The 26,889-nt window shown below is 38.3% G+C and overlaps 2 protein-coding genes across 2 annotated transcripts in view; both read right to left on the minus strand.

Annotated features, from left to right (window-relative positions):
- Window positions 1-5,619, minus strand: part of LOC148721252 (QRFP-like peptide receptor) — a 65,228-nt gene extending 59,609 nt beyond the window's left edge. Inside the window, exons 1-5 of the mRNA XM_088736109.1 lie at window positions 5,551-5,619; window positions 5,116-5,210; window positions 2,873-3,143; window positions 2,095-2,346; window positions 1,688-1,807 (exon numbers count right to left, since the gene is read on the minus strand). Coding sequence (XP_088592235.1) covers window positions 1,688-1,807; window positions 2,095-2,346; window positions 2,873-3,143; window positions 5,116-5,210; window positions 5,551-5,619 — 807 coding nt within the window. The remainder of the gene's footprint in view (window positions 1-1,687; window positions 1,808-2,094; window positions 2,347-2,872; window positions 3,144-5,115; window positions 5,211-5,550) is intronic.
- A 563-nt stretch (window positions 5,620-6,182) lies between these two features.
- LOC148721259 (QRFP-like peptide receptor) overlaps window positions 6,183-26,889 on the minus strand; it is a 39,729-nt gene continuing 19,022 nt past the window's right edge. The window contains exon 5 of the mRNA XM_088736110.1: window positions 6,183-6,457. Coding sequence (XP_088592236.1) covers window positions 6,183-6,457 — 275 coding nt within the window. The remainder of the gene's footprint in view (window positions 6,458-26,889) is intronic.

The raw sequence follows: 26,889 nt of genomic DNA on the forward strand, positions 1-26,889 counted from the left end.
CTGATTATTCATAAGTTTTTGGTACCATTGAAGAATGATCAGTTACAATTACAATTAAAACCCCTTCAATTACGAAAGGGAACAGTTCAAGATATGATTAACCAAAAAGAGGCTTTGTCCCATAAAGTGTTATTGAATTTGACATGTGTTAAGTTTTTATTGAGTTTTGTACAATCTCTCCCCTTTACTGATAACAACCCACTTATGACCATTCCTAGAATTTAAACTTTATCACATCACCGAACCATTTTTACCCATATTCTAAAACAAAACTCTGAAAGTCTCACCTGTTTGAATTGAAAGGGAGTCGTTTTAAAAAAAATTTACTCAGACAAATAAGTTCGTAAGGCGCATATAATTATAGGTATCAGTTATCAGATAGGGTGTTTTTGCTTTAATATTATGACCAATTAGTAAATAAATATCCATTTCGCATTAATTTCATAGATTTTTCGTGTAAAAAAACAAGGAAGTTAAAGAAAGAGAGCGGAATATACAAAAACATCGACATTTCAAGAAAGCAAACTTGAAAAAAGAGGACAGAAGCCGAAGTAAATTTCAGTGGAACACTTTTGAAACCCTTCCTAGTTTCAATCAATAGGTTATAGGTTTTTAGTAATTATAATTAACGTAATGAAAACAAGGTTAGATTCTCAAGCTAAGAATCAGTTGCTATAATAATAATAATAATAATAATAATAATAATTTAATATCTATAATAATTTATTATTTATATCGCGCAAATTAGCATGTGGATATGATCAAATGCGCATCACAACACTTTTCGGGGAACTTTGGCCGGACTGCATCAGCAGTTTACAAACAATCGAAGGAAACTTATTTGAAGATGCCCCCATCCCCCCAATTCCCAGTAAACAGGCCAGACCACATCACAGTAATCTCGTGAGTGGGTTCTTTAACGTCCCCTGCCTAACCAAATTAACTAATTAATGCTATCCCTTTGGTTAGTTAAATTTAACCATTTTGATTCCCTTCTACAGGCTCTGTTTATGAGAGACTGGTAACAAACTTCATAAGATTCTAATAGATATGGTTGCAGACAGAGTGGCTACATCTTGCCTTTTGAATTTTGTGGCTGAAAATGTGTGAGTGACACATCTGACTGTCTTACATTGTATCATCAACAGAAGGGCTTCATTCTGATATTCGCGTCCACCTTGAATGGAGAAATCCGCAGTTACTGCTTTTGTTATCATAATAAATATTTTGATACAGGGCGTCCACCAAGTCTCGGAGGATCTCATAGTCCAGATTTCATTATGGCTTATTGATGGGCAACTAGGAGCCTTCGAGCATAGTTAGTAGAGGGGACTCTACTAACTATGCTTTGAGATATGGTCTTGATTCCTGGAAAGAAATTATTTCGAAACCTTACTGTAAAAGGTGAACGGGAGGAAGTAACTCACTTAAGAAGTTTCTGTATGTTATACTTCTTTTTTTTGGTCTGCGCTGTACTTTTTAAAATCCTTTATTTTCGTCAGTAAAACCTTCCTCATCAGTGCCAGTCCCGCTCCGAGGCTTGACTATCACCACAGGACTCGTGCAACGCATCACTGCCTTGATCTTCTTTCTGAACTGATGGTTTAGGAGGGAATAAACAAAGGGGTTCACAGCTGAATTGAACCAACACCATCATGTCAACGGTGGCTATGTGGACGAAGCTGATTTTCAGATTCGCGAGAAATCTTAAGACGTATTCCACTGACTCTGCTCCCCAGCAAACTGCAAATATGACACTGACTGTTATGACCATCAACGTGATGCGTTTCCTCACCTTCAACACACTCTCTGAATAGTCTGAGAAAAATTTCAGCTGAGAAGCTTTCCCGTACAACTGTCAATAGCCACCTTATTCCTGATCAGCCAATTAGGTTTTTTTTCTTCTGTTAATTGTAAGGACGATAATTGTATCAATAGGCTTGTCATTCTGGTTCTTCGAGAGTTTGTGCCGAATTATGAAAACTCAGCTAATTCTGTTTTCCTTGAGAACCATCTTATGATGATAAAAGAGGCCTAAGCTAAGCTTATTGGTTTGACTATTCCAAATATAACTTGCGGTAATTAGGAACTCACTCGTTGTTGATAGTTTAGATGGTTGCCATCATCAGCTTTGTACCATAGTGTGTACACTACTTTAGAGTATAACAAAATCATTATGCCAACAGCAACCACGACTAGGACCAACCAGGATAAGCAATAAGCTGTGATCATCCACTCTTTAGCCCAGGTTTGCACACAGTGTTTTTTCTTGTCATCAAAGGTACGGGAAAAATATTTTGGTAGATTGAAAATTACTGAGAACACCCATGAACTAAGGATGATCATCTAAAAGGAAGATTGAAAGTATTTCAATCCTTAATTTCAAAGGGAACACTTTCATCCCAGTCGTTTTTATTCATTGATTTATTTAATTTACATCTCCACAGCGGTCATGAATACTCGTAGAATCCAATTCCGACCTCTTCTACACCTTGAATCAATCTGTTTTCTTTCAAGTGAAGAAATGAAGTATCCCTCGTTAGTATCTGCGAAATGTTCCATCTAGTCCAATAAATATATGAACATAATTGTGTAAGGAATGACCGTGAGTCCCAGTGTACTAAGGTACGTAGTCCAGATGTAACCCCATTTGAGTTCACGAATGTAAAAGATTTTAAATAAACAAATATCTCTTGATTTCGATTCACTTTTAGTAACAACTGTAAGCTCATCAAGTATAATATAAATTGCACATTAGAACAGACAAACATGCTGGTAGAACATAATCACTCATAATTTATCCTGAATAGCCTGCGAGAGAGGGCAGTCAGCCCGTTCACTTGGTAGGTCGACGGGTAATGCTTTGACTCACCTCAAGCATACGGAGGGTTAGTTTTTTATTTGGATCCAGTGGATAAAGCATAGTATAATATCGTGCAACAGCAATCGCCACCAAAGTAACAACTGAGGTAGTTCCAGGAAGCCAAGCCAGATTCCCACCTGTCATCAACTTGCAAAGAACTGAGCCTGCATTTCCAACCGGGTGAGTTATATTGAAGCTAAGGACAATCCTTGGTGTGATGAGTATTGCAAACAGGATATCGGAAATAGCTAGGTTCACCAGTAAATAATTTATCGGAATCCTTTGGAATCAAAGAGCGAACTCAAAAAGGTCAAAATGGTTATTAAGAAGATATTAAGTAAGATAATCATCATTTTTTCGAAACAACTTTATGTTTCAAAGACTGATTCTAAATTACGAGTAAACGAACTTATTTAAGTTCAAGTTCATTAAATTTCAACTAGTGGGTGTTTAGAACTAAACAGGAGACTGGTAGTCCTAAGATGCTATTTAATCATTCTCTTAATCATGACAATATGGAGTTATCTCTACAATGGAGGACGGTAGACAAGCGAGGGTCCTAGTCTCGTTACACGTACGATTTTTAGAGAAATTCACACGTCGCGTATAGTGAGGTATTGGATACAGTCCAATCGCAGAATAATACAAGCATTTGCTATAGTTACTCATTAACTCAGCCCTGATCACGTGCTCTCGTTTCTTATTCTGTGATTCACTTTTAGATGACCTTCGACTTTCAAACCCGCATTTGCCATTAGTCTACAGGAAGACTTCGGATGTTGTCCTTCAATAAATCGCAGAGCCTTTAAAAATGCGCAAAATACAGTAAATTTGACTGTCAACAACTTATCTTATATCGCATTGTTTACAAGTTCAGTCTATACTGTACTTGTAAAAATATTTTAGCAAGAAAACTTTTCGCTAGAAAAGTCGCTGCTTGATGTAATGCCTGCGAATGCAACGATTATGTTATTCCAAAAGCTGCTGCATGCAGTTGGGGTTACGTCCGTTAACACAAATATATTGAATTCCGAATACAAGGATAACAAATAACTAGCTTATATCTATCCTTGCTTAAGTGATTTGCCAGCTACTAGACTTTTTCGTTAAGTGATATTTTTTTTCTAGCCATGCATTTTGATTTATGTTTTTTTCCACTGTGAAATTGCAACATTTCAGTACTTACAGGTTCTAATGCACTTTACAGATAATATTGATGCTCTAGGACTGCTCAAATTTTGCTCATCAAATGAAACGATAGCTTTCTTTCAGATGATAAAAGGGATTAAACACTTGACTGGGCTCACAAGATTTTCAATTTAACCTGACGATGATCCATAGATGCTGCAAACAACAACAAGATTCCTCGCTTAGCGATCTTTCTCTGAAGCGAAAGATTAACCAATGTAATGGCTCCTGAGTCATGTGTGAGGGTCTGGATTGGGGGGTACAAATGTCAGTTGTCAGTTAAAATTTCGGCCATTTGTCAGTTGTCAGTTAAATGACTGTTAATAATTAACTTGGCGAGTTTATTATTACTTTCCGACCCTATTTTTGGCCAAAAACTGCACATAGCATAAATTCAAAAATTAAGTCGAAAATTGATAAAGTAAGAGCTCCTTTTTCTCAGTTCTGGAATAAAGTAATTCCAAGATATCCCAAGTGACTTTCAGTCTTTGTTTGAAGGGTGTTTAGGTTAAATTATCACCCTTCTGCACACAAACTTCTGTACGCCCGTGTGCAAAATTGAAACATTTCTTTTCAACCGTCTTAGCCGGTCAAAATGTTAGAAAGGAGATCTTCAGAAGGAAAACGAACTTTTGAAGAGTCCTCAAGCACAATATTATGTTTTTATGTTTTGTTTTATAATGCGTCGATTGCGATTGACTCCGATGAAATAATCTGGCGGAAAGGAATCTTCCTTTGTCTACTTTCCAATTAGGTTATTAGAGATATCTACTGTAGGCTTATTTTAGAAATCCAAGCGAAAATGGGCGCGAATTGGTCGTCTTCTGAGTCCGTGTCATATTCGTCTGCATATGTTTGCACCTCAGCAACTTCCACTTCAACGATACAGTCGGCTCCTTTGTCGCTGCTGAGCCCTACTGGCTGAAAATCGTTCCCTCACTCGGCTAACAAGTCCACTTTGGTGGAGTCTTGTTGCTTCGTGTACACGGCCGGTGGTAAAGCCCCTTCCTTATCCTTCGTAGTTTCCACCCGAACTGTCCTTTGCATCCGGCGAGGGATGTTACTTCTCCGCAAATTCTTTCATAACACTTTCAGTCTCGGGGTTGATTTCTTCTGAAGGCAGAGGTCGCATAAAATTGACATTTGCAAACTCCGTCGTCTGAGGGACAGGATAGTGGGATTTTTCATGAGTAAAATACTTGGCTGCTCATTTTGTTACTCTCTTCAGCGACTCCTTGGTAATTATCCCAAAGTCTTGAGAATAATGCGGTGAAAGTCTTATGCTTAAAATAGGAAATTGCCTGTGGATTCTCCACAGCTGTTGTGAGCAACGTGCACAATTCAATGTCTTCGAGATTATCGTTGCTAATTGAAACTATGCTGTTGTGCAGGCGGCGTATTCCTTCGGGAAGTTTTATTGAGCCTCGAATTTTATTAGACAAAGTTTATTTAGGGTCATTGGTTGCTGTGGTTTCCTTTATACTATACCGTTGTTTCACCTCAGAAACGGTCTTTGCGATGTTGTCATTTGCATACGATACTTTGTCTGCGGTATCTTGAAGAGACATGTGTGCTTTCTCTATGCTTTGGGTTCTGAGACCAAAACCTGCTCTAGAGACTTCCAAGGACTGTAAGAACGACACAGTACCAGTGAGTCCCGATGCTAGTTTAAAGCAACCTGTAGCAACATTCGATACGAATAAATTCTTCTCTACAGAACAGATGCCACGAACTTGCGTTCAGAGTCTCCTAGCCTGTCTTCAAATTCAAAGTATTTTGATTTCTTAACAAGCTTAAGACCTCGAGTTGTTCTTGAGAAGTAGTTCAACTTCTAAGCTTGAGGAAATTCGAGCCATGTGGTAAAGTTCAACATAAAAATCTCCTAGGCCATATTTGCTGGACAATTCTGTTAGACCAGGGATCTGGCGTACTCCTAGTGATATGTAATTCCAGTTTTTAAGATATTTAGGGCGATCCAGTCTTTTGTAAGCTACCAGTAAAAGCCCACCACAAATGTCAGTTGTCAGTTAGATTTTCAGCGATTTTTCAATTGTCAGTTAAAATTTTGGCCATTTGTCAGTTGTCAGTTAACCCCATCCAGACTCTCATGTGTCGTCTGCTGTTTAAAAACCTAAAGCTTAGTCTCACTGGCAAGACTTTCCTCTGTTCCAGTTTCAGCCCGAGGCCTGGGTTTTATCACAGAACTCGTGTAGCACATCACTCCCCTGCTCTTTTGTCTAAACTGATGGTTCAGGAGAGCATACACGAAGGGGTTGACAGCTGAATTAAGCAACACCATCATGTCAACGATAGTGATATGGACAAACGTGATGTTGAGAGTCGCTAGGAATCTTAACACGTATTCAACTGACTCTGCTCCCCAACAAATTGCAAATATGACACTGACTGTCATGATCATCAAAGTGGAGCGTTTTCGTAGAAAGAAAGAGAAAGTAGTGTCAGCTCAAAAGCTATGGCCAATATGATTGTGACGATCAAGACTTTTTTTTAACTTTTCCGTTCACGGCTGTCCCTATAACAGGCAGTTTGTCCCTCGATTAACTTTTCATACCATTCCCATGCAGTAGGAGAGGATGTGCCAATAAGAATTTTGCCTGAAATTAATAAAAGACCCGAAGGCAGTCTAAAAAAGATTTGCAAAAGTTTCATTAAAGCAACCTAAGGAACTTGGGACATAATTTCTTTCCGTGGATTTTCATCAACTTACAGTAAAGGAACCTGACTGTATGACAAGGGGCTACTTTCTGTTTCTATTTGCTTTGTTTTATCAAATCAACCAGGATGCCTTTCCTCGAAAAAAATGGAATTTCTGGCGTTTGAGTGCCAACGAATAAGCCGGAAATTAAATATTTCTGCGGCACGAGAGGAACAGGGCAAGGGCCTGGGTCCTTGAGTATAGATGTATTATGGGTATAGTGATACGAGTATTAAAACTTGTGATTACACGTGGGCAACCATTCTAGACCTACACCTTCTCAGCTATTGCTAAGTTTATTTATTTATTTATTTTTTGTAAGTATGCATATAGCCTAGTAGGAAGGTTACGTGAGCTTGTGCCTAGTTCCTACCCAGATTTCCTGTCTCTTTTTCCCTACGGGGTATTTTACAGCAGTTTTTTCTGGCCACCGTTCTAACCACGATGTTTTTTAGTGGTTGCTAAGCTCTCGGTATGTCTTTTTGTCGTGTGCTTTGATAACGATTACTGAAAAAAACTATGTTGATTCTATATAAATCGTTGGTACGACCGCAGCTGGAGTACGCATCTCAAGTTTGGTCTCCCTATACTAAAGCAAAAATTAAGGCCCTTGAGCGTGTTCAAAGGCGTGCCACCAAATTTATCTTGAAATGTGATTTAACTTATCCAGAACGTTTACTAAAATTAGGTCTTTTGCCTCTCGAGTTTAGAAGGGAGGTGTTAGATTTATGTTTCTTTTTTAAATGTCTGAAGGGGCACATTGATTTTGACGTCCTATCATATGTTAGCTTCAAATCATATAAATACAATATGAGGAACACAGAAGCCATACTTGCCAAGGGTCGCTTTAGAACCGATGTTTTTAAATTCTCATTTTTTAATCGCATTGTGGATTTATGGAACGACCTGCCTGTAGCTATTAGGACAATTGATCGAGTATCATTGTTTAGTAAGAAAGTGAATCAGTTTTATATCAGTAAATTTAACTTAAGTAAGGATAAATTTTTATAATTTTTGATTACGTATTGTTGTTGCTATTTGTCTAAGTTAGTTTTTAATTTTTTTGTATTTTATCACAGGCAGTTTATTTAAAATAAGGAATCTAGAATTCTGTATAAACTGGCCTAATTACTCAGATATCTCTTTTTTATACTTGTATATATATTTAACTCCTTGTTTTTGTTTTTGTTTTGATTATCTGTGTAATTGAATTTGAGTAAATAAATAAATAAATAAATAAAATAAAATGCAATGTTTTTGAGTATGTGTTCCTTCATTATTGTACGCTGGTGCTCGGCCGAAACATGCAAAATAAACCTAATGGTTCACTACATTAGTGTCTGTTAAGAAGTGTAGCTGAAATAAACCGCTTCTTTGTAGTTTAACCTTAAAAGGTTTAATTTACAGTTGTTGACGTAAATGTAATTTTTGTACATAATGCATTCTTTTCCCATATGGGGAGTTTTTCTAACCATTTTCCACTGCATTATCGCAGTAGGGTAGGACTAGAACGGAACATATGCGATCCATGCGAGTAGTCCACCCAATAAATCCCACCCATCCCACCCCAGGGGAGGACATCCATCACGCAGTAATCTCGTGCGTGGTCATCATTACTGATATCTGTAAAATGCGCCAACTTAAAAACCAGAAATGTGATGTGGCGGCTCGTTTACTGATTCCTGTCATGTATCGCTTAGAGGGTTATTTGGATTACTTAAGCCAAACTAGGAAAACACAAAGAGGACATCTTCCTCTACAAATTGAAATAAAAGGCCATTAATACACATTATGAATAATCGAGTTTCACCAACCAACTGCATCCCAGTGGAACTAATTTATGATCAATTCTGACAACCACAGAAAGCCTTACATCATAATTAAATAAATAGGGTCGCGTATTTGAACGTAGATTAAACTTCAGCTGTCCCAATTTATAATTATCTGAGGTGCTACTCAAATTAGAAAACCTTACTGTGGTGGTTCGAATTATAACGGGAGAACATGGTACATGTATTCTACTGCTTCGTTTTCGCCGTTTTAGCTTCCCTAATACCAGAAGGACAAGGTGAGATTCTCCTTCTAGGAGCTGTTTCCTTGCTCACGTCTAATTACTATTCCAAAGTTTGCGAAAGCATTATTTTCCTTTTTTTTCTATCTTTATTTACACAGCTAAGCCTTGAAATATTCAAGCGAACTTATTCTACTAGTATTGGATATATGAATTATTTAATCTAAAAATGTTTTCCCCTTGGACTGCAATAAGATAAGCTCGTACAGATTTTGTTAGATGTTCACATATTTTGAAGTTATTTTACGACACATGTTATGGAAATGAGAAGACTACAAAGGATATAATGTAAGGGTAATATGGCTTTTAGCAACCAAAAGAGGAAAAACATTTTCTGTTTCTACAACGGTATCCAAAAACCCCATTCTCGACTTTTGGATCCCGCTCGATGGCTCAATAATGCCCAACGGGGACGATCCTCAAAATAGCCTCTTCTGAAGCAAAATGTAACTAGTTTGGAAATTATAGAAATAAGACACTGGCTGATAATTTTGGACAATACAGCCTGTAGCTGGAAAATACTAAACTTTCACTTTTCCATTAAAAGTAAAATAACAAGGGATTTGAAAATAATATGATAACGAATTGAGTTAGGAAACGGAACTCTGTTGTTTCTGCTGTCATCCTGATAAAGAATAGTCAATAGGCAGCTGTCAGTACTTGGTATGTAAGGTAAGCAAAGTGGCTCTTATTAATGAGAAAAACAGATTGTTCTGTGAGTAAGTAGGTTATATCCTGCTCGAAAATTCTCCCTTTTAACGATTTTGAGAGAAGGCAGTACTTGACAGGTGTTGAAATCTGAGCCGCCAAACCAGTTGACAAATCCGGCCGATGAAGACGCAAGCTACAAGCCGTCGGTGACCATAAACTGTATCACAGAAGGAAAATTAGCGCTTTTTTCAAACTGAAATAGCATGCAAATTATTTGCGCTATCCCGATAAAAGTTTAACAAATCAGCGTGTACTCTTATCGAAAACAATTTCGTCATCTCATTGGTGAAAATGTTGTGGACCCACGTGGCTTAGCCCAGTGAGTCCAAACATTTTGACCACAGTAACTATGATGATGACTATTGACATGTGATTCGAAAAAGACGATAGCTTTTTTAGTGAACGAATTTCTAGAGATTGTGCATATCATGAAATCAATAGGTCAGAAATGCCTTTTTCTTCTAAGTATAAAAAAAAAAACAGCGATCTACGGTTTACATAACCTGTGATTAAACAAACGGAACGTTAGAATAAAAATCCAGGCCGTGATGTGTTGGTTCAAGAAAATTTCAAAATCAGACAAAGCAAATCTCTTGAAGGCTGAATGAAGTATAAGATCTGTTCGACCGTCTGTCTATTAAGAAGAGACAGCCACAGAAGAAAGGTTTACTGTCAGCCTTAAGAATAGAAAAAGTTCGCCCTTTGATGTCGTACACGTAAAACGCGGACCTCCTTACGAATTTTGTTTTTCAGGAAAAATGCTTTGGAGATTTACTTATGTTCTTGTCTGTGTTTCGTTCACCAGCCTTGCAACCTCTGAGGATCAATGCAGGACAGAAGTAAACATTCGTGGCATGGCTCTCAAAGGTTTTGTTTCCAAGAGAATGACAGTAGTAGCTCCTGATATCTGTGATATTTTATGTGAAAGGGAAGTTACCTGCCAGAGCTATAATTTCAAAAGAAAAGAACAGATCTGTGAATTAAAGAACCGCATAAAGGACGCAAGAGCTGAGAATTTACGCTCCGTAGATCCAGCGTGGTTTTATATTCGGCGTTTGAACGGAAGAGGTAAGTACTTGACCAAGCATTTTAAATGATAGTTAGACATATTTTAGTCATACTTCCCACTTTACAAACAGCCAACATTTTCTGATCTTCCGCGCTTTCCGTAAAAAAAAATAACTAAAAGCCTTAAACAGTGGGCTTATGAGTGAGAGGACCCCGCCTCTCAAGGTCAGGTTGATGTCTGACAGAGAGTTTAACCATTCTCAGCCAAAGAAGGACATTCAAGTGAAAGGAATTCGAACACACCTACGAATACTTTGTTTTCAACTATTTATCCTATACCAGCTCCCTTGGGTTCGATTTCGGAGTTAGCAGCTCGTTCATGCCATGAGATAAAAGCAAGCGAAAGGAAAGACATTGCAAGTAGCAACTACTGGCTGGATCCATCTGGCACTGGGAAAGCAGTTCTGGTTTATTGTGATATGTATTTGGAAGGTTAATCACATTGTTTTAAGTCACTTCTGGTTTCCTTCTTTGTTAAATTCGTCGATTCTTTAGATCAATCTTCTTCGGTGCAGCATGAATTGAAAATTTTCATCATGCACTAGTTGAGAATTCAGCGGGAACTTTGTTCTGTGGTTCCCGCTTTTCATAAAAAAGCCAAAAAGGGCAAAAAGTCGCACCAACGGACAAGCTGAAACTAAACTGAATTTTGATGAAAGTTTGAAAAACATTCTTGCTTCAATATTGCAGGCATTGTCCATTTAATTGAAAGAAAATATTAAAATTCTGTTGTGTTGTGTGGCCATGATTGTCAATTAAGTACAATGTACTGTTTCCCTGATAAAAAATACAAACATATTTCTGTGGAACAATAATCGTTACGCCCCACTTTAACAGACAAGCTGGACCGGTCTATTAAAACTGAGTAATATTTATGAATAAAGGCTGATAGTTTCTCAAGAAACTGTTTGGGGCTGCGTCGGTGGGGGTAACGAGATAATTTCAATAAATCAACAAAGTTGAAATGGTAAATTGGCCACCCTCACGATTATAAAAGCTGACGTTTCGAGCGTTAGCCCTTCGTCCGAGCGAATAGAGGAATTGTGGTTTGTGTGTGCTTTTAAAGGCAGAAAATGGAGCTACGTGATTGGTGGGAACATGGCAACGAGAAAAACACGAATAAATTAGTGGAATGAAAAGCGTTCGTTGATACCTGTGGGATTTAGACTGCCGGTTTGAAAGATGAGCTTTTGTTCAAGAGTTTACGGGTTTCCGTGCTACCTAAGTGTAACTGGGAAAGACCGCAGATTGCCATATGTTGCTTGGAATGATTAGGCAAGTTAAAATGTCTAGCGACTGGTTTCGATGTGTCCTTGTCATTCCACTCCACGTCGCGAAGGTGTTCTCGGAATCGGTCACCTAGTCTTCTGCCTGTTTCGCCGATGTAAATCTTTTTGCAATAAGTGCAAGTTATGCAGTAGATTACATTGGCGGAGGTGCACGTGAAGTGATCGGTGATCTTAATGGATCGTTTGGGTCCCGATATTTTCTCAGTGTTGTGAATGAAAGGACGCATTTTGCATCGTGCACGAGCGCACTTAAAAGTGCCTGGTTGGTCATTAGTCTGAAAAGAACTTCTGACCAAAAAATTACCTACGTTTTTGTCGCGTTTGAATGAAATGAGCGGAGGCTGCGAAAAGATAGTGCTTGTCCCTGGATCGTTTTGAAGTAATTTAAAGTTTTTAAGAATGATGGATTTAACGGATTTGTTGTGAGGGTGAATGGAATGCGGTCGGAATCTTCCTTTTGTGACGTTTGTAGTGCTGAATGTCGATCAATAAGTTGGGCGCGGTGGTAACCCGCTTGAACGACAGAATCAGGGTAACCACGTTTATCGAATAACTGGCACATTGACTCTGATTTGTGGTGGAAATCAGAGTCATCGCTACATAAACGACGAAGTCTTAGAAACTGAGAGAAAGGAATGGAGTTCTTAACGTGAGATGGATGCGAAGACGAATACAACAAGTAATTATGCGAGTCTGTAGCTTTGTTATACACACTAGTGCATAAACCGTTGCCTTCAATTGAAACTTTGATGTCTCTTTCAGAGCCGGGTGAAAAGAATTGACTGCGGTTATGAATTGAGTCAGCTCCTCTCTGGTAGAGGAGGTGGCGCCGATGCAGTCGTCGATGTAGCGACCGTAGAGTTCAGGTTTGGAGCCGTTTTAGTAGTGTTCGACAAAACCTACAAAAAGATTGGCATAGCTAGGTCCCATTTTGGTACCCATGGCTACACCATTGGTTTTTGTGTACCCGTGGCTACAACACTGGTTTCTTGACAAAACCTCTCGAGGGGACCAGAGGAGCTAACTGGTTTGTTTGTCGATCTGGAGATAAAAGCATCGCTAGTGAAAGATCTGTGGGAGGAATTGGGAATCGAGTGAATGGAAATGTAACTGCAACATTTCTGCTTTGATTTTCTGGAGGAATCGAGACTGGTGGTAATTTTTTGGCGGAATTATTCGCTTCGGGCGACGGACACTTTTAAAATAGGTTTCCGGCCTTTTAGCAGTTGAACACCAACATAGCGCTAACTCGCCGAAAACGCTTGAAAATGGCCTGAGACGCTAGGAATCAACAAAGAAAACAACAAGGCAATAAGGGAAGCCCATTTTTTTCAAAACAAGACATTTTTTTCTCTCTTTTAAGGCAAATCGATAACATCCCATAAAAACCTTTATAAATATAAAACGTTGCGCAACACGGTAAGAGTCACATCCGCTTTTCCAGTAGTGAGCTTGGGCTGCCTGTGATTTACCATTTCAACTTTGTTGATATCTTGAAATTATTGAGTAATATTTGAACAACTCAAATAGACATCTTGAAATTATTGAGTAATATTTGAACAACTCAAATAGACATTTGTTAAAATTCGCCTCAGTTCTTCTAGGTTTTCTCTTTTTCCTTTTTCCAACCTGTTCATAGTTCTGAAAATACAACGATAAACAGCTCAATGTTGGCTGCATGACTATAAAATATGTGTTATGGACAGGAAGATTGAGGAATCATTAAAGTACTCAAGATCAAGTATTCTAGAAACATTTTAAAACTTACTCGTGACCTATCAATAGAGAGGAATAATGAACTCTTTATTAGGAAATATTCAGCCTAAAACCTACAATGAGCCTCTAAGGCCCGGTTCAAACGTCGAACTCTACATGTGCCGAACCTAATACCTATTTGGGTCGACCCAAATAATTAAGTTCGACAGTTGATTCAGACGTCAGTTGAACTAGAGTTAATAGAGGGAACTGGTTATGAAAGCCGGCGAACTTCAAACGATGGAACTCTTTGTGTTGGTTCATGGCATGTCACGTGACCACGAAGCTGCACAAAGTGCTTCCAGTTTATTTTTTTTTTACGGATGATCTGAAAATAATCTAACTGAAATATTATCTTAAGAGGATTCGTAAGTGATGCCAAGGGTCAACTGCTCCGTCCTTGGCTGCGGATCGTGCAGACGATCGAAGGGAATAGGAATTTTTAAGCTGCCTGTCGCGAAAGACGAGGCTCATCGAAAATGGCGCAACAACAAATTAAAACCGTTACGGTCAGCGGTTACTAATATGAACCCAAGAGGATTCAACATGGCGGAGTTTTCGGAAAATCGCGCGAGAAACAACTCGGAAGAGTTTCTCATCGCTAATGCCATCCGTGAAGGAAGAAGAAGGCGCCTTAACATGCAAATGGCGTTAAACCACCTAGTTGCTCAGAGGAGGAGAGTTTTGAATGCCTGTTTTCTTGTTGTGTTGTTTATTTCATCACAACGAAACAACATCATTCCTGTGTCTCGCTCCTGTCGTCGGTTGAGGAGAAGCGCTGGATGGTGGAAGAATGCTCGGAACAACTATTCGGAGGCAAGATTCAAGAAAACATTTCGGATTTCTCGGTCAATACAATACAATACAATATTCTTTACAATACAATATTCTTTATTTCGAGAGGGCAGATACATGATTAACCCAGTAAAGAGTTTTCTAACACATGGCCCTCTAATAAACCCACCCAAACCACCCCAGGGGAGGACATCCATCACACAGTAATCTCGTGCGTGGGAAATTAACGTCTCTTACCCCAATCTTGCAGGAGATGGGACCTCCATTCATTCGTCCCTATCCGAGAAGACTAGAATATCTAACCATTTCTTGATGTTATAGAAAGGCAGCAAATTCTTCTCAATTATTTTAAGACCTTGAGTGTTGGTCCTGCTTGGGCTTGAACCCTCGACCTCCCGCACAACATTCCGGCGCCCTACCAATTGAGCTAACCATCATCATCCAACAATAAAATTTACGGCTGAAATTTCCGATAAGGAAACAACATTCTTGGACACCTACATCTACAAAGCGAACGATTCGAAAAAGACGCAGTCCTTGATGTGCGTACTCCTTTTAAACAAACTGAGACATTTCATTATACACATTATAGTTCCTGTCACCCTCAAGGAGTTAAAAAAGGCTTCATAAAAGGGGAGGCCCTTAGACTTCTCAGAACAAACTCGTCTCAAACAATATTCGAGGAGAAAATCGCAAATTTCAAAGCGCATTTGCTGAAGAGAGGCTACCCAGAGGACCTCATTAACACAACCCTCTCAGAGGTCAATTTCAAAAACAAGAAACTAGCTCTTCAATAGAAACAGAAGACGAACCAACGAATCTTGCCTTTTGTTACACAATACCAACCATCAGTGCCAAACCTAAAGCAAATTCTCATGAGAAACTGGCATTTAATAGAAATACAACCACTACTGAGCGAAATATACAAAAGACTGCCCCTCGTATCCTACAAAAGAGGACGGTCGCTCAAAGACATACTCGTGAGGGCAAAACTTTGAATAGGCTATTCTAAACACGCGCTGAGAAGTCGTGTAGGCCTGTCAACCCCATCTCACATCGAATGTAATCTTATGCGCATGGCAACTACCTAAAAGCTAGTGGGATTGTGGGGAAAAAATTACAAATTTAATATATTTATAATGTATGCATTAAGATCGGCACCTGTGAAGATCGACGTATGAATCGAAGTCGATCTTTTGCCGTTCTATTCGACAAGCTCAGTCGAATAGAACGGCAGAGTCGACCCTAATACAAAAGCGTCGATCCTAATTGATTCAAACGTCGAACTTTACATGTGCCGAACCTAATTATTAGCTTCGGCACATGTAAAGTTCGACGTTTGAAACGGGACTAACTGATATATCTTTGGTGGTAACTACTTGAACCTAAATACATATAAATCAATACATACTTTATCGACTTTCCTCGAAGGAGGCTTCTCGAAGACAGAGGTCAACAACGATTAACTATCAATTACTAATTACGATACACGATCTAGAATCATAACTAATCATGATTTAAAATAAGCTCAATCAAAGCACCATTTAGAGTCATGAAATCTATAGAATTTAAGAACATTTTATTACTGGTGTATCTAAAAGATAGTAAGGCTGCGGTACTTTCTGTTAATAGGGACATAACTTATGCTGTGATTCATTTACTTGCAAGTGCCATGCAAGACTTTACATTGAGGAACATATCTGCAGTTATCTTCTGCGGGAGAGAAATTTTACAAAAAAAAAAAAAGAAAGTAGCGCGCGGAAAGAAGAAAAATATTGCCTCCTCTAACACAAGCTCATCCAGCTTTGCAAAACCTCAAGAACATACAGATGAGATAGGACATCCTAAAACTAACGCTTAGTATCACATCGCAAAGGAAAGTCATTAAGAGATATCCTAATAAGAGCTTAACTTTGAGGGCAGAAAATTTAAAAGAGCTAGCGAATGGCAGGAGTCGCACAGGCCCTGTGAACACCATCGGTAGAACTGCCTTTTGCTTTCCCGCTTACCGGCGTGTCAAGTTGCCTAAGGTAGAGTTATTCATTTATCAAGTGACTCCTTTCATTGCCCTAATCCAACTGTCCTTTTTTCAGTGATCAAGATAGTAGATTTACCATACAATATTCGCGATTAGTTAATTTGCCTTTTCTTTGGCAAGTAGATTAACTACACGGTTGAGTACACGGTTGAGTCGTACATTTTAAACATAATTAAAATCAATTTTTAACAGTTCTGTGAACCGTAGCAGAAAAAAACGGCGTTAAACGTAAAATGGTCAAAACGTTAACCATTAGCTGTTAAAGCCATCATTCCATTGAGACCCTCCATAATCAGCGCGTACATGAAAAAAACTGAACTAGAAAGAGGAAACATTTTTAAACGTATTGTACAAATGTGATGCGAATGAATTTAAACCTTCCTTTTAAGATAATTTTTAATGGTAGGCCGGTCTGCTTCGTTTGTAACCTTTCAGGGTTACCGCCTGGCAGGGAAATTACACAGAAATTTCAAAATGATGACCTCTCAGCTAACTTGCAGAAGAGTAAGTAACTCCTTCATCATGGTTTAGCAGATACTGAAGTTTGCAAAGAAAAAAGAAAATAGGCCTCTTTCTCTTAATTATCAGTTCACATATATTCATATACAAGCTTCTGTATTCAAATTTTTTCAGCGGGTTAGTGGATCGCAAGAAGCTAATTCAGGAAGTTCATGCATTCAGTTTGCAACCAATTTTTTCGCAGTAATGAGATTAGAAACGGTTATAATTTTGGGGTAGCCTAGATGAAAGTTTAGAAAAAATAGGCACGTCTTCGATGCTCTCTATGCAAGTTTTCTGTCTCTGCAATGATGTCCATGAACATTTTCGACTTTTCCATGCCGCACAATGGACAAGACGACTATTGGTAGACCTTTGTTTTTGAAAAAAACGCCGAAAGGCTTGTTGGAACTTAACTGAAATGGCTCTGCCTGACACAGCCTTTCTAAAGTTTCGCAATAAAATGTTAAATTCTCATGGGACCAATGGACATTTACCTGACGTTGATGGCAGCAAGTCTCATGCGTTCAGTAGTTTTAATTTGGCACCACTGAAGAGATCACATGCCAGTTATTAAAAACTGTCATGTGTAGGTGGTTTGCACGTTACGTCATTGCCGCCATGTTGGTGGACGTAAACAATAGATATCTCATTAGCTCCACTTGTTCGTCCACCATCATTTGTTCTTTTCACCATTGTTACCTGTGTCTCTAGAGATTGGTTACAAACCACCTATAACTTGCCACATAAGGGGTTTGTTTTCTAGCATAGTTAATCGATTAACTATGTTTCTAGTAAGGGTTCTTCACCAACGTGATCTTCAATTGAGCCCTGACAGTAGGATTGAATTCACTTTGCCAAAAAAAACACCTTGTAGGGGTGATTATCTTCTACTCTATTTTGTTCTTCAGTCTTTGGTTGGGTGCATTAGTTTTTTAAAAAAAGCGTATGAGTCGCAGGGGGCATTAATCAGCTTCTTTTTTTCTTTCCACATAAGTTTTCATAATAAAACGCAATCTTGTGGTCAGTTATTATTACGAAAAATGTCTGATTGAGAAAAATGCTCGAGGTTATTAATAAAAACAGCTGGAAATATATTTATTTAGGAAAAACATGTCCTCAATTTAGGACAGACCGGAGCCCAGAAAATTATATGAGCAGATTATTTCAACTTTCACAAAAGGCGTTCTCCACGCAATGTTTAAAATGTGAAAATCGACTATTCAAATATTCTTTCACCTTAAAGATGTTTAGATTACGTCCAGGCCGGTACCGACTAGTGAAGACAAGCGAGTTAGACCCCTTCACAGGTAACACCCTCACACTCCGTTTATCAGACTACTACGGAAGGAACACTTAAAAGATTACACCTCATTGACGAAATATGCCACCTCGACAAATTTGGCGTCCTAAGGATCGATAAAACTTTTAAGAATAGTACGATCGAAAACTGGAATTGAGGCTACTTCATGCGACGGACTTTTTGCAAATTCCAAACTTTAACTATATAGAACTCTGTTGTTCTGTTTTATGGGAGTTTGAATCATTTGTGATAATATATTAATTTAACGCCAAGCGATCCAATACTTAATTCACTGTCTTGAAGAAATGCCATTGCAAACCTAAAAAAGCGATGCTTTTGAAGTTATTAACCTTAGCAACGCCACAACCTGAAAGGGCTGAAAACAGCCGGATTCTTTATTCAGTGCACAACTGCCAGCTCCACAAGTTTCTTTTTTGTGATGAATTCTTGTGCAATGCGTTTTTGACATTGCCCGAAGAAAGTAGACCATGAGTTTGACTTTTTGAAACTATTTAAATCGAGAAGATATTCGAAAACTTAACAGAACGTCGCTCGAATTAATCACACAGAAGCTAATATGGTAATACTGTCTATTAGCTCATCTTTCGCTTAAAGAATACGAAGAGAATTCAATTCAACTGACGGCAAATAAATGTCATTGGAATCGACCACTAAGACACTATGGGTTTATACACTATGAGTTTATACAAGAATTTGAAAAAAAAAATTATTTTTCCAATATTTATATGTGCACGATCCTTCGCAGTAAAGCACTATTTAAGCAATAGTGAAAATCAGACCTGAAAAAAATTCAGGCCTGTACGGGATTCGAACCACTGTTCGAATCTATTCGAACAGTGATTCGAAACCTACGGATTCGAACCGCAGTTCATATATATGTATTTCATATGTTTGTTGTTTGATTTATCATCTACGGGTTTATGTCGAATTAATTTGATGGCCTGCTCCCAGTTGGCTTGTTAGCTCAATTGGTAGAGCGCTGCACTAGTATCGCAGAGGTCAGTGGTTCGAATCCCGTACAGGCCTGAATTTTTTTCAGGTCTGATTTTCACTATTGCTTAAATAGTGCTTTACTGCGAAGGATCGTGCACATATACGTTTCATAACCGCAGTTCATATATATGTATTTCATATGTTTGTTGTTTGATTTTCCAATATTGCTGGTAAACACGGTCTATTTTGCTGGGAGACAATTAATTCTTGTTTTATGGCAGTGATTGTCAATTTAGTACTGTGTAAGGCTATTTCTCTGCTTTATTAACATTTATGAAATCATGACTTCTTCCTTTCTCTTGAACTAACCAGATCAAGATGAATGCATCAGTGGAAACAATGCTTGTGACGTCAATGGATACTGTACCACACCACCGTGGGCTCCTATCACTGTACTTGCAGAGAGGGATACACTGGCGATGGACACTCTTGTTCAGGTACATCGCCATTAATTTAGACGATATTCTTGCGAATATCTTGATAGCTTACGCGGTTTGCTAATGACTTATCATTGATTTGTTGACGGGAAATCAATGATAACTTGTACGCTACGCATGTTTTACATGCGTAGCATACAAGTTTAACACTTTCCAAGTTATTTTGCTTCTAAATTTATTTTAAAAAATGTGAAAGGCTGAAGGGAAAATTGATGAAATAAGAGTAAAGTATGCATGGGAGATGTGGAGGTGAACTACGACAAGATGATGATCAAAACATTTTATTTGCGTAATGGTGCCTCTCCAAGTCTTGCAACCTTCCGGAGGTCTTTGTGAGTTTAGTCATATTTAGAAAACCATCGGAATTTGTATGTGACTCTTGCACAGGACCTGCAACTTCCTGTATGTCTTTGTGAGTTTAGTGAAATCTAGCAAAACATCGGGATTTGTTTGTAACTCCTTGACAAGTCTTGCAACCTCCCGCGTGTCTTTGTGACTGTAGATAAAGTTTTCAAAGCATGGCGATGTTTTTTTACTCCTGCCCAGGTCGGCATGCAAACCCAGATAGCAGATTTTCGACAAAAAAGTGTTAGAAAAAGTAAGAGGGAATGTTCAGATCTTTTTCGCACTCATTTAACCACTTGTAGAGAAATGTTGGTTAGGCTAATTTTAAAATTTTTTTGTCAATTAATAGATAAATATAAAAGTACTTGTAGCACCAATGGTTAACCGAAGATCGAAAGGACGGCTGACGGTTAAGCTTCCAGAAAACGTAAAGGGAAACTATACAAATACCTGTAAAATTAAAATTTAATGTATATTTCCCCTTGGTTGACCTTGTAAACTTAGGAGTTTGAATTACCATGAAATCCTTGAGGGCTTATACTGCTCAATTCGTAAATAAAAATCGTAAACGCGGAGTAATCTCTATACACAAACCATGTTAGCAAAGCTTCCAAAGAAGAAAAGATTCAAACAAACTTCAAGTTGCACAAGCGAGAATTTACCAATGTCGTTTTTACGGTATGGTACTCGAGTACCTTGTGTGTCTGAACAGGTACATGTGGCGACCGCTGAATAAAAAGGTACAACTACAATCTAACATTACTAAGCATATTTCCTCACACTTTGATCGAAAATAGAAACAATTTTTAGCGCGCTGAACGCTAAGAACGGCTGCATTGGGTTCTCCAACTCAACATACCAAGGGGCAAGAGTCATACAAATGACCCTTGACAACTTTATAAATAAAGAAAGAATGAGGTGTATTTGAGCGCAGATTAAATTTCAGCTAGCTCAAATTGCCTGACTCGAGAAAATTATAACGGGAATTTTCTGGGAACATGCCCTTTGCATTCTACTGCTTCGTTCTCGCCGTTTTGGCTTCTCTGATACCTGCAGAAGGAAAAGTAAGATTTTGCTATAATCATGTCCTGGTTCAAGTCTGAGTACTATTTAAAAATTTATCATCATAGATTATTATTATCCTTATTAACATAACAAAGCCTTGAAATATTCACACAAACTTCCAGTGTTGCTAGGTATAACAAATTACTCCAATCATGACAAATAGTTTTCTCCTTTGGATGGTATGAAATAACCTTCAAATTTTAAAAAGTTGAAATGTTAAATTGGCCACCGGTAAATTGGCCACTTAAGGTGGCCAATTTACCATTTCAACTTTGTTGATATATCCAAATTATTTCGTTACCCCCACCTACGCAGCCCCAAACAGTTTCTTTGGAAACTATCAGCCTTTATTCAAATTTTACAGTGCGTTCAACATTTGCCGAATTCATTTTACAACAAATTATTTGCGAGCAACAAGATGAAGAATATGGGAAACATGATTTTTGGAGTAGCCAAAAGAGAGTATGCTATAGAATGATTAATCACGTCTCTACAACGCTGTCCATGCACGTTTTAAAATTCTCGATGCCACGTGATAGCGAAATTATCACTGGAGGTCCTTTGTATCGTCACTACAGGCGAACTAACGTTTCATGAAAAATTTTTAATTTTCAAACCCTACCTGAAGAGAAAAAATATAGAGAAAAGGAAAAGCACCAATGCTTTTAACTTTGGGCTTAAACGTGTTATTTGTATTAATACTTGGCTGTTGGTAAAATCTGAGGACTTTGTGGATTGAAACTTTGCCTCTGGAGAAAAGAAACTAAGCTTGGAACACAATTTCACTTCACATACATACATACATACATACATACATACATATATACATAAATCCATTCACTGTTACTTCCTAAAGAGCCGGGGCTTCTCAAGCTAAACAGGTGGTTTTCAAGAAATTTTTGTTAAAAAAAAAATTTATGCAATCCTGTTTGATCAAAACGGAGATTGTTCACCGTCGATTCGTTGAGTTCCTTGAGATGTTTTATTTTCAAAAATAATGCTGTCAGGGATATACGGGATATCCCAAGAACTATATAGAACCGAAAGGCCAATGAGGCTTTCAAACAAGTTTCTACCGTCTGAAGAATTTCTGTGTTACTTCAGGATTTTGTATGAAAGTTCTACATGTTTAGTTGATGGTTTGGTCGTCTTTATTTTGCGGTCAAGTTTGGGTAGATAAGGAGAGCGTAGAAATATTTGTTAAAATGTTTTCAAGTAACTTATCGCCATACATTGCACCCCTACAGAGATAACTAAACCAGAATAGAAAAACACATAAAGGACAACTTTCCCTAAAATTCAAATTGAAGGCCATCAATATGCATTAAGTATAATCGAATTTCACCAACCAACTACATCCCAGAGAAACTTATTCATTTGTGGCAACCACTGACAACCTTATAATTAAACAGAGAAGGTTGTGTATTTGAACGCATATTAAACCTCAGCTCTCTCAATTTGTCTGATATTTCGCCGGCATAAGGTTGAATAACTCGCCGTAATTGTTCGCCGGAAGTACAGCGGGAATTTTCTAGGAAACATGCTCTTTGTATTCTACTGCTTCGTTCTCGCCGTTTTGGCTTCATTAATACCAGAAGGACAAGGTAAGATTTTCCTACAGTTGGGTCCTAACTCATGTCTGAATACTTTTTAAAAGTTTACTAAGTCATTATGTTACATTTTTATTATCCTTATTAGCATAACTAAGTCTTGAAATATTCACACAGGCTTCTTCAAGAAGTGTTAAAGACATTAAAGTTATTTCAAGTAAATAGTTTTGGTCCTGGACAAGCACAATATATACAACCTACGCATTTCATAAGAAGTTCAGAATAAAATTTTAAGGGAATATGGTTTTTGGATCAGCCAAAAGGGAAAGTTTAACTCAGAATAATTAAACACGTCTCTGCAATGCTGTCCATAAAAGTCCTCGACTTTTCGATACCTCACGATGGATAAGTGACCACTGGCAGATCTTCGAATTTTCAAACAAATGGGAATACTTATTGAACTCAACTAAAATGGTTCGGCTGAATCAAATGAAAACTTGACACAGAAGCGAAACTTTCCAAGCCATGTAACATAGTCTTACAAATAACATGGAAAAATTGAAGAGAAAAGAAAAAACAGCCGAGCTTTTAAACGGCCGTTAGGCTTAACATTTTATTTGTGGTAAAACTCGGCTATTTGACGAATCTTACCTTCTTAAATACATCCATTCGTTGTTACTTCCTTAAAAAGAACTTTTCAAGCTCAACATTTGGTTTCACGAAAAAAAAAATATTAAACAAACTCTTATGCAGTCCTGTTTTATCAAAACGGAAATTGTTGGCCGTCGATTCATGGAGTTCCTTAAGATTTTTTATTTTTAAAACAATGCAGTCAGGTTTAAAACTTCTTCAAGCGCGAGAACAACGATGGCAAACAGGACATTGCTTTGTACGATTTGACACGAATCTCAAGACAGACCGTTTTCAGACTGTGTGCCATCAAAGCAACTTTAACTCGGTAGCGCAGTCTTTTTTTCGTCAAATAAAGGTTTCACTGTGAACTGTGGACGGTTTTTGAAAACCTAGCGATAGTAAATATCTGAGTTATTTCATAAAACAATGAATGTTCGGCTGCATCAGTATTGCGAAATAAGATCAGAAATGTATGAATAGCGATGTCAGTAAATTTTCCTCACTGTTCTCAAAAACGATATAAACGTTATTTAACTTTGATGTAAATAAAGATGTTAGATAGCATTTTTTGAATACAGGAAAAGATTCTGTGTGATAGAAAACCATTGACCTGTTCACTACAGAGGATGGATTTTTGAATAGGATTCATCATTAATTGATGTAGACATCCTGTTTTGACTGACAGGAAAATTTAGCGGCCTCAGGCTAAATCGAATTCAACACCTAACTTTGAGTCCGCACTTTCACTTAGTGGGGTAAATTTGGCCGAAAAAGCAAACTAATTCTTACAGTATAACCTACCATCAACACAAATCTGGATAATATAGCTGTCCATCGAAAACGTAAATTTTCGAGAACACGCTTTTAAAGAGGATGATGTGAAAATGCCCTCTTCACCCCTATGGCATGTCCAGAATAATTAAAGAAAAAGAAGCTTCTCGAACACTCCTACTACAGCACAAGGTTTTCTATTTTCCTGCATAGTTTTTCAAGTTTTGCTATCAATTGCTATTTCGAAATCGGACTCTGAAAAGCAGTCGCATGTTTCTTTTTATCGTATTTGCACTTCACTCGACCAAAATGTGACATTTCAGGATTTGTTGTTCCTGTATACTCAATTACGCTGTTACTGGTTTCGTTATAAACCTTGAAATTAATTGTTTTCACTAACTCTTTTATTTCCTTTATCTTTTTCTCTTCTTCTTATTCTTTTTCCTCTAAACGAAACAACCTACTGCACCTTCTTATATAGTTCCCCACAATCTTTCTAGAAGATTCTACAGATTTACAACACGACTATTTTTAGTAATACTACATCATAGAATTTTCCAGAATTTACGGTAAACAATTCGAGTTTCGATAAATAGACGTCACTTACTCATGCCGGAACTACTAGAACTTTCCTAAAGGACTAAACAAGAATATTCTGGAAATCATAGGATAATCGATAAACGTGCCAAATAACATGTCTTCTGTCCAGTTACAATGTGCATGCTCGAGCATACATTTCAGCGTTTTGCCTCCTGCCTCCTGGTGATCCACACTGTGGATCACCAGGATCTGTGAAGGCCTACGATACTAATATTTAATATTAGAACTAAATTATAATGACTAACTAAATTGTAATAAAAACTATACATGAAAGTAAATATGCAGAATATATTGGTTGGTGGTGGTGGTTTCTATATCCTTACAAGGAAGACAAAGTGCGCGCCTTCAAGAACGCTTTGCAGAGCCTGCGGTATTCTTTAAAATCTGTGCAATTCCTTATATTTGGTGGCAATTCGTTAAAAATCATGGCTGCTGAATGCTGAAAGGTGCCTTGTACAAATGTAACATAAAGCCTTGGAGCAACACTTGAACGCAGATGCCTAACGGGTTTTACGACTTGCAAATTTAAATGGGAGGGCCAGTTATCAGAATATAGTGCTTTAAAATAGTCTTTAGTAGCGAGTAGTCCCTTAGCTCCAGCATAAGTAGCCAGCCAAGATCCAAAATGGTAGATATACTATTTACCTATTTACAAGAGATGAAACTAGCCATAGCGAACCGCTGGAGCCTTTGTAGTCTAGCTGAGAGGAACTTTGGTAGTGGATAAAAAACAATGTCACAGTAGCTTATTTTAGACAGAATTAATGTTTCTACCAAATATTTCCGTAGTTTAAAATTAGTAAAGTTCCTTATTTTTCTTAAGGTTCTCAGAGTCGCATAACAAGATTTAAGAATAGAATTGATTTGAAATTCCCACTTAAGATTTGAGTCAATGTGTACTCCCAGGAGTTTTGTAAAATTGATACGTTCCAGTGGTTTACCGGAGATTTCTAATCCCAACTCCAGATTTTCAAGAGAATGTACATGAGCCATCTGTGGAGTTGAGATAAGAATGGCCTTGGTTTTCTCAGAAACCAGGCGCCGAGGCCTGCCAGGGTTGCATTCATGCTTTCCGCTTGAGATGTGATCTGCGGTGTAGAACAGCTAGAGTATAATGTTGTATCGTCGCCATATTTGAAACTTTTGATTGTAGGCGGAAGAATATCTTGAAGATCCGCGACGTAGAGATTGAACAACATCGGTCCAAGGATTGAGCCTTGGGGGATTCCAAATTTGGAGAGCGCGGGTGACGATTTGCGATCATCAATTTGAACGTAATGTCTCCTGCCGCATAGGTAATTGGCCAGCCATTCGAGGACATACTTTGATTAACCGAGGTGATGCAACTTGGTTATCGCCGTTTTAAAACGAACGGTATCAAATGCTTTCGAAAAGTCTGCTAGTACCATAAGAGTTACCTCTCTCCTTTTCATGGCACTCAATAGGTCGTCCCTTAGACCTAGGAGTACCATAGAGGTCGAATGCCCCTTACGAAAGCTCGAGATGGTGTCTCTAAGGAGAGATTCTCTAGTGCAGAAATCAGTCATTTGGGAAGCAACAAGCTTCTCAAATACCTTAGAAAGTACGGGAAGAATCGACACTGGACGCAAGTGATCTTCCGAGACAGGTGTGTCAACTTATGGAATGGGGCTGATACGAGCGAGTTTCCAGGCATGCGGGAAGTACAACCTTGAAATACAGTTATTGATGATAGTTGTGAGTGGGCCGGCCAAGCATCCAGCAGCCAGCTTTACAAACAGGGCAGGCAATTGGTCGGGTCCAGTCGAACAGTCACTGCGCAGTTGTTTAAGGGTTCGCAGGACTTCTTTTTGTGTAACACATTCCAAGTGGAAGGCGCCCTCTTTATCCGTAAGACCGCGGATGAACTGGAAGAGTTCATCTTGGTTGGTCGATTCAACATCAAGCGTTCTCCTTGCGGTCGTAGCAAAATGAAGATTAAGCTTGTCGGGGTCGAACCTTAAAGGCTGTCGACAGGGGTGGAGTACGCAGTGAACCATGCGCCAGACTTCCTTAGACTTGTTGGACAGCAGAGCCTTTTCCATGAAAGCTTTATGAGCTTTGCGTATAGCGCTCTTTATTTTATTTCGCACTTCCCAGAAAGCAGACCAAGAAGATTCTGAATTTGACTGATGCGCTTCTCGCCTCAGTTTGTCTCTTT

Source organism: Stylophora pistillata, chromosome 10 (genome assembly GCF_964205215.1).
Source record: "Stylophora pistillata chromosome 10, jaStyPist1.2, whole genome shotgun sequence".
Classification (NCBI taxonomy): Eukaryota; Metazoa; Cnidaria; class Anthozoa; order Scleractinia; family Pocilloporidae; genus Stylophora; species Stylophora pistillata.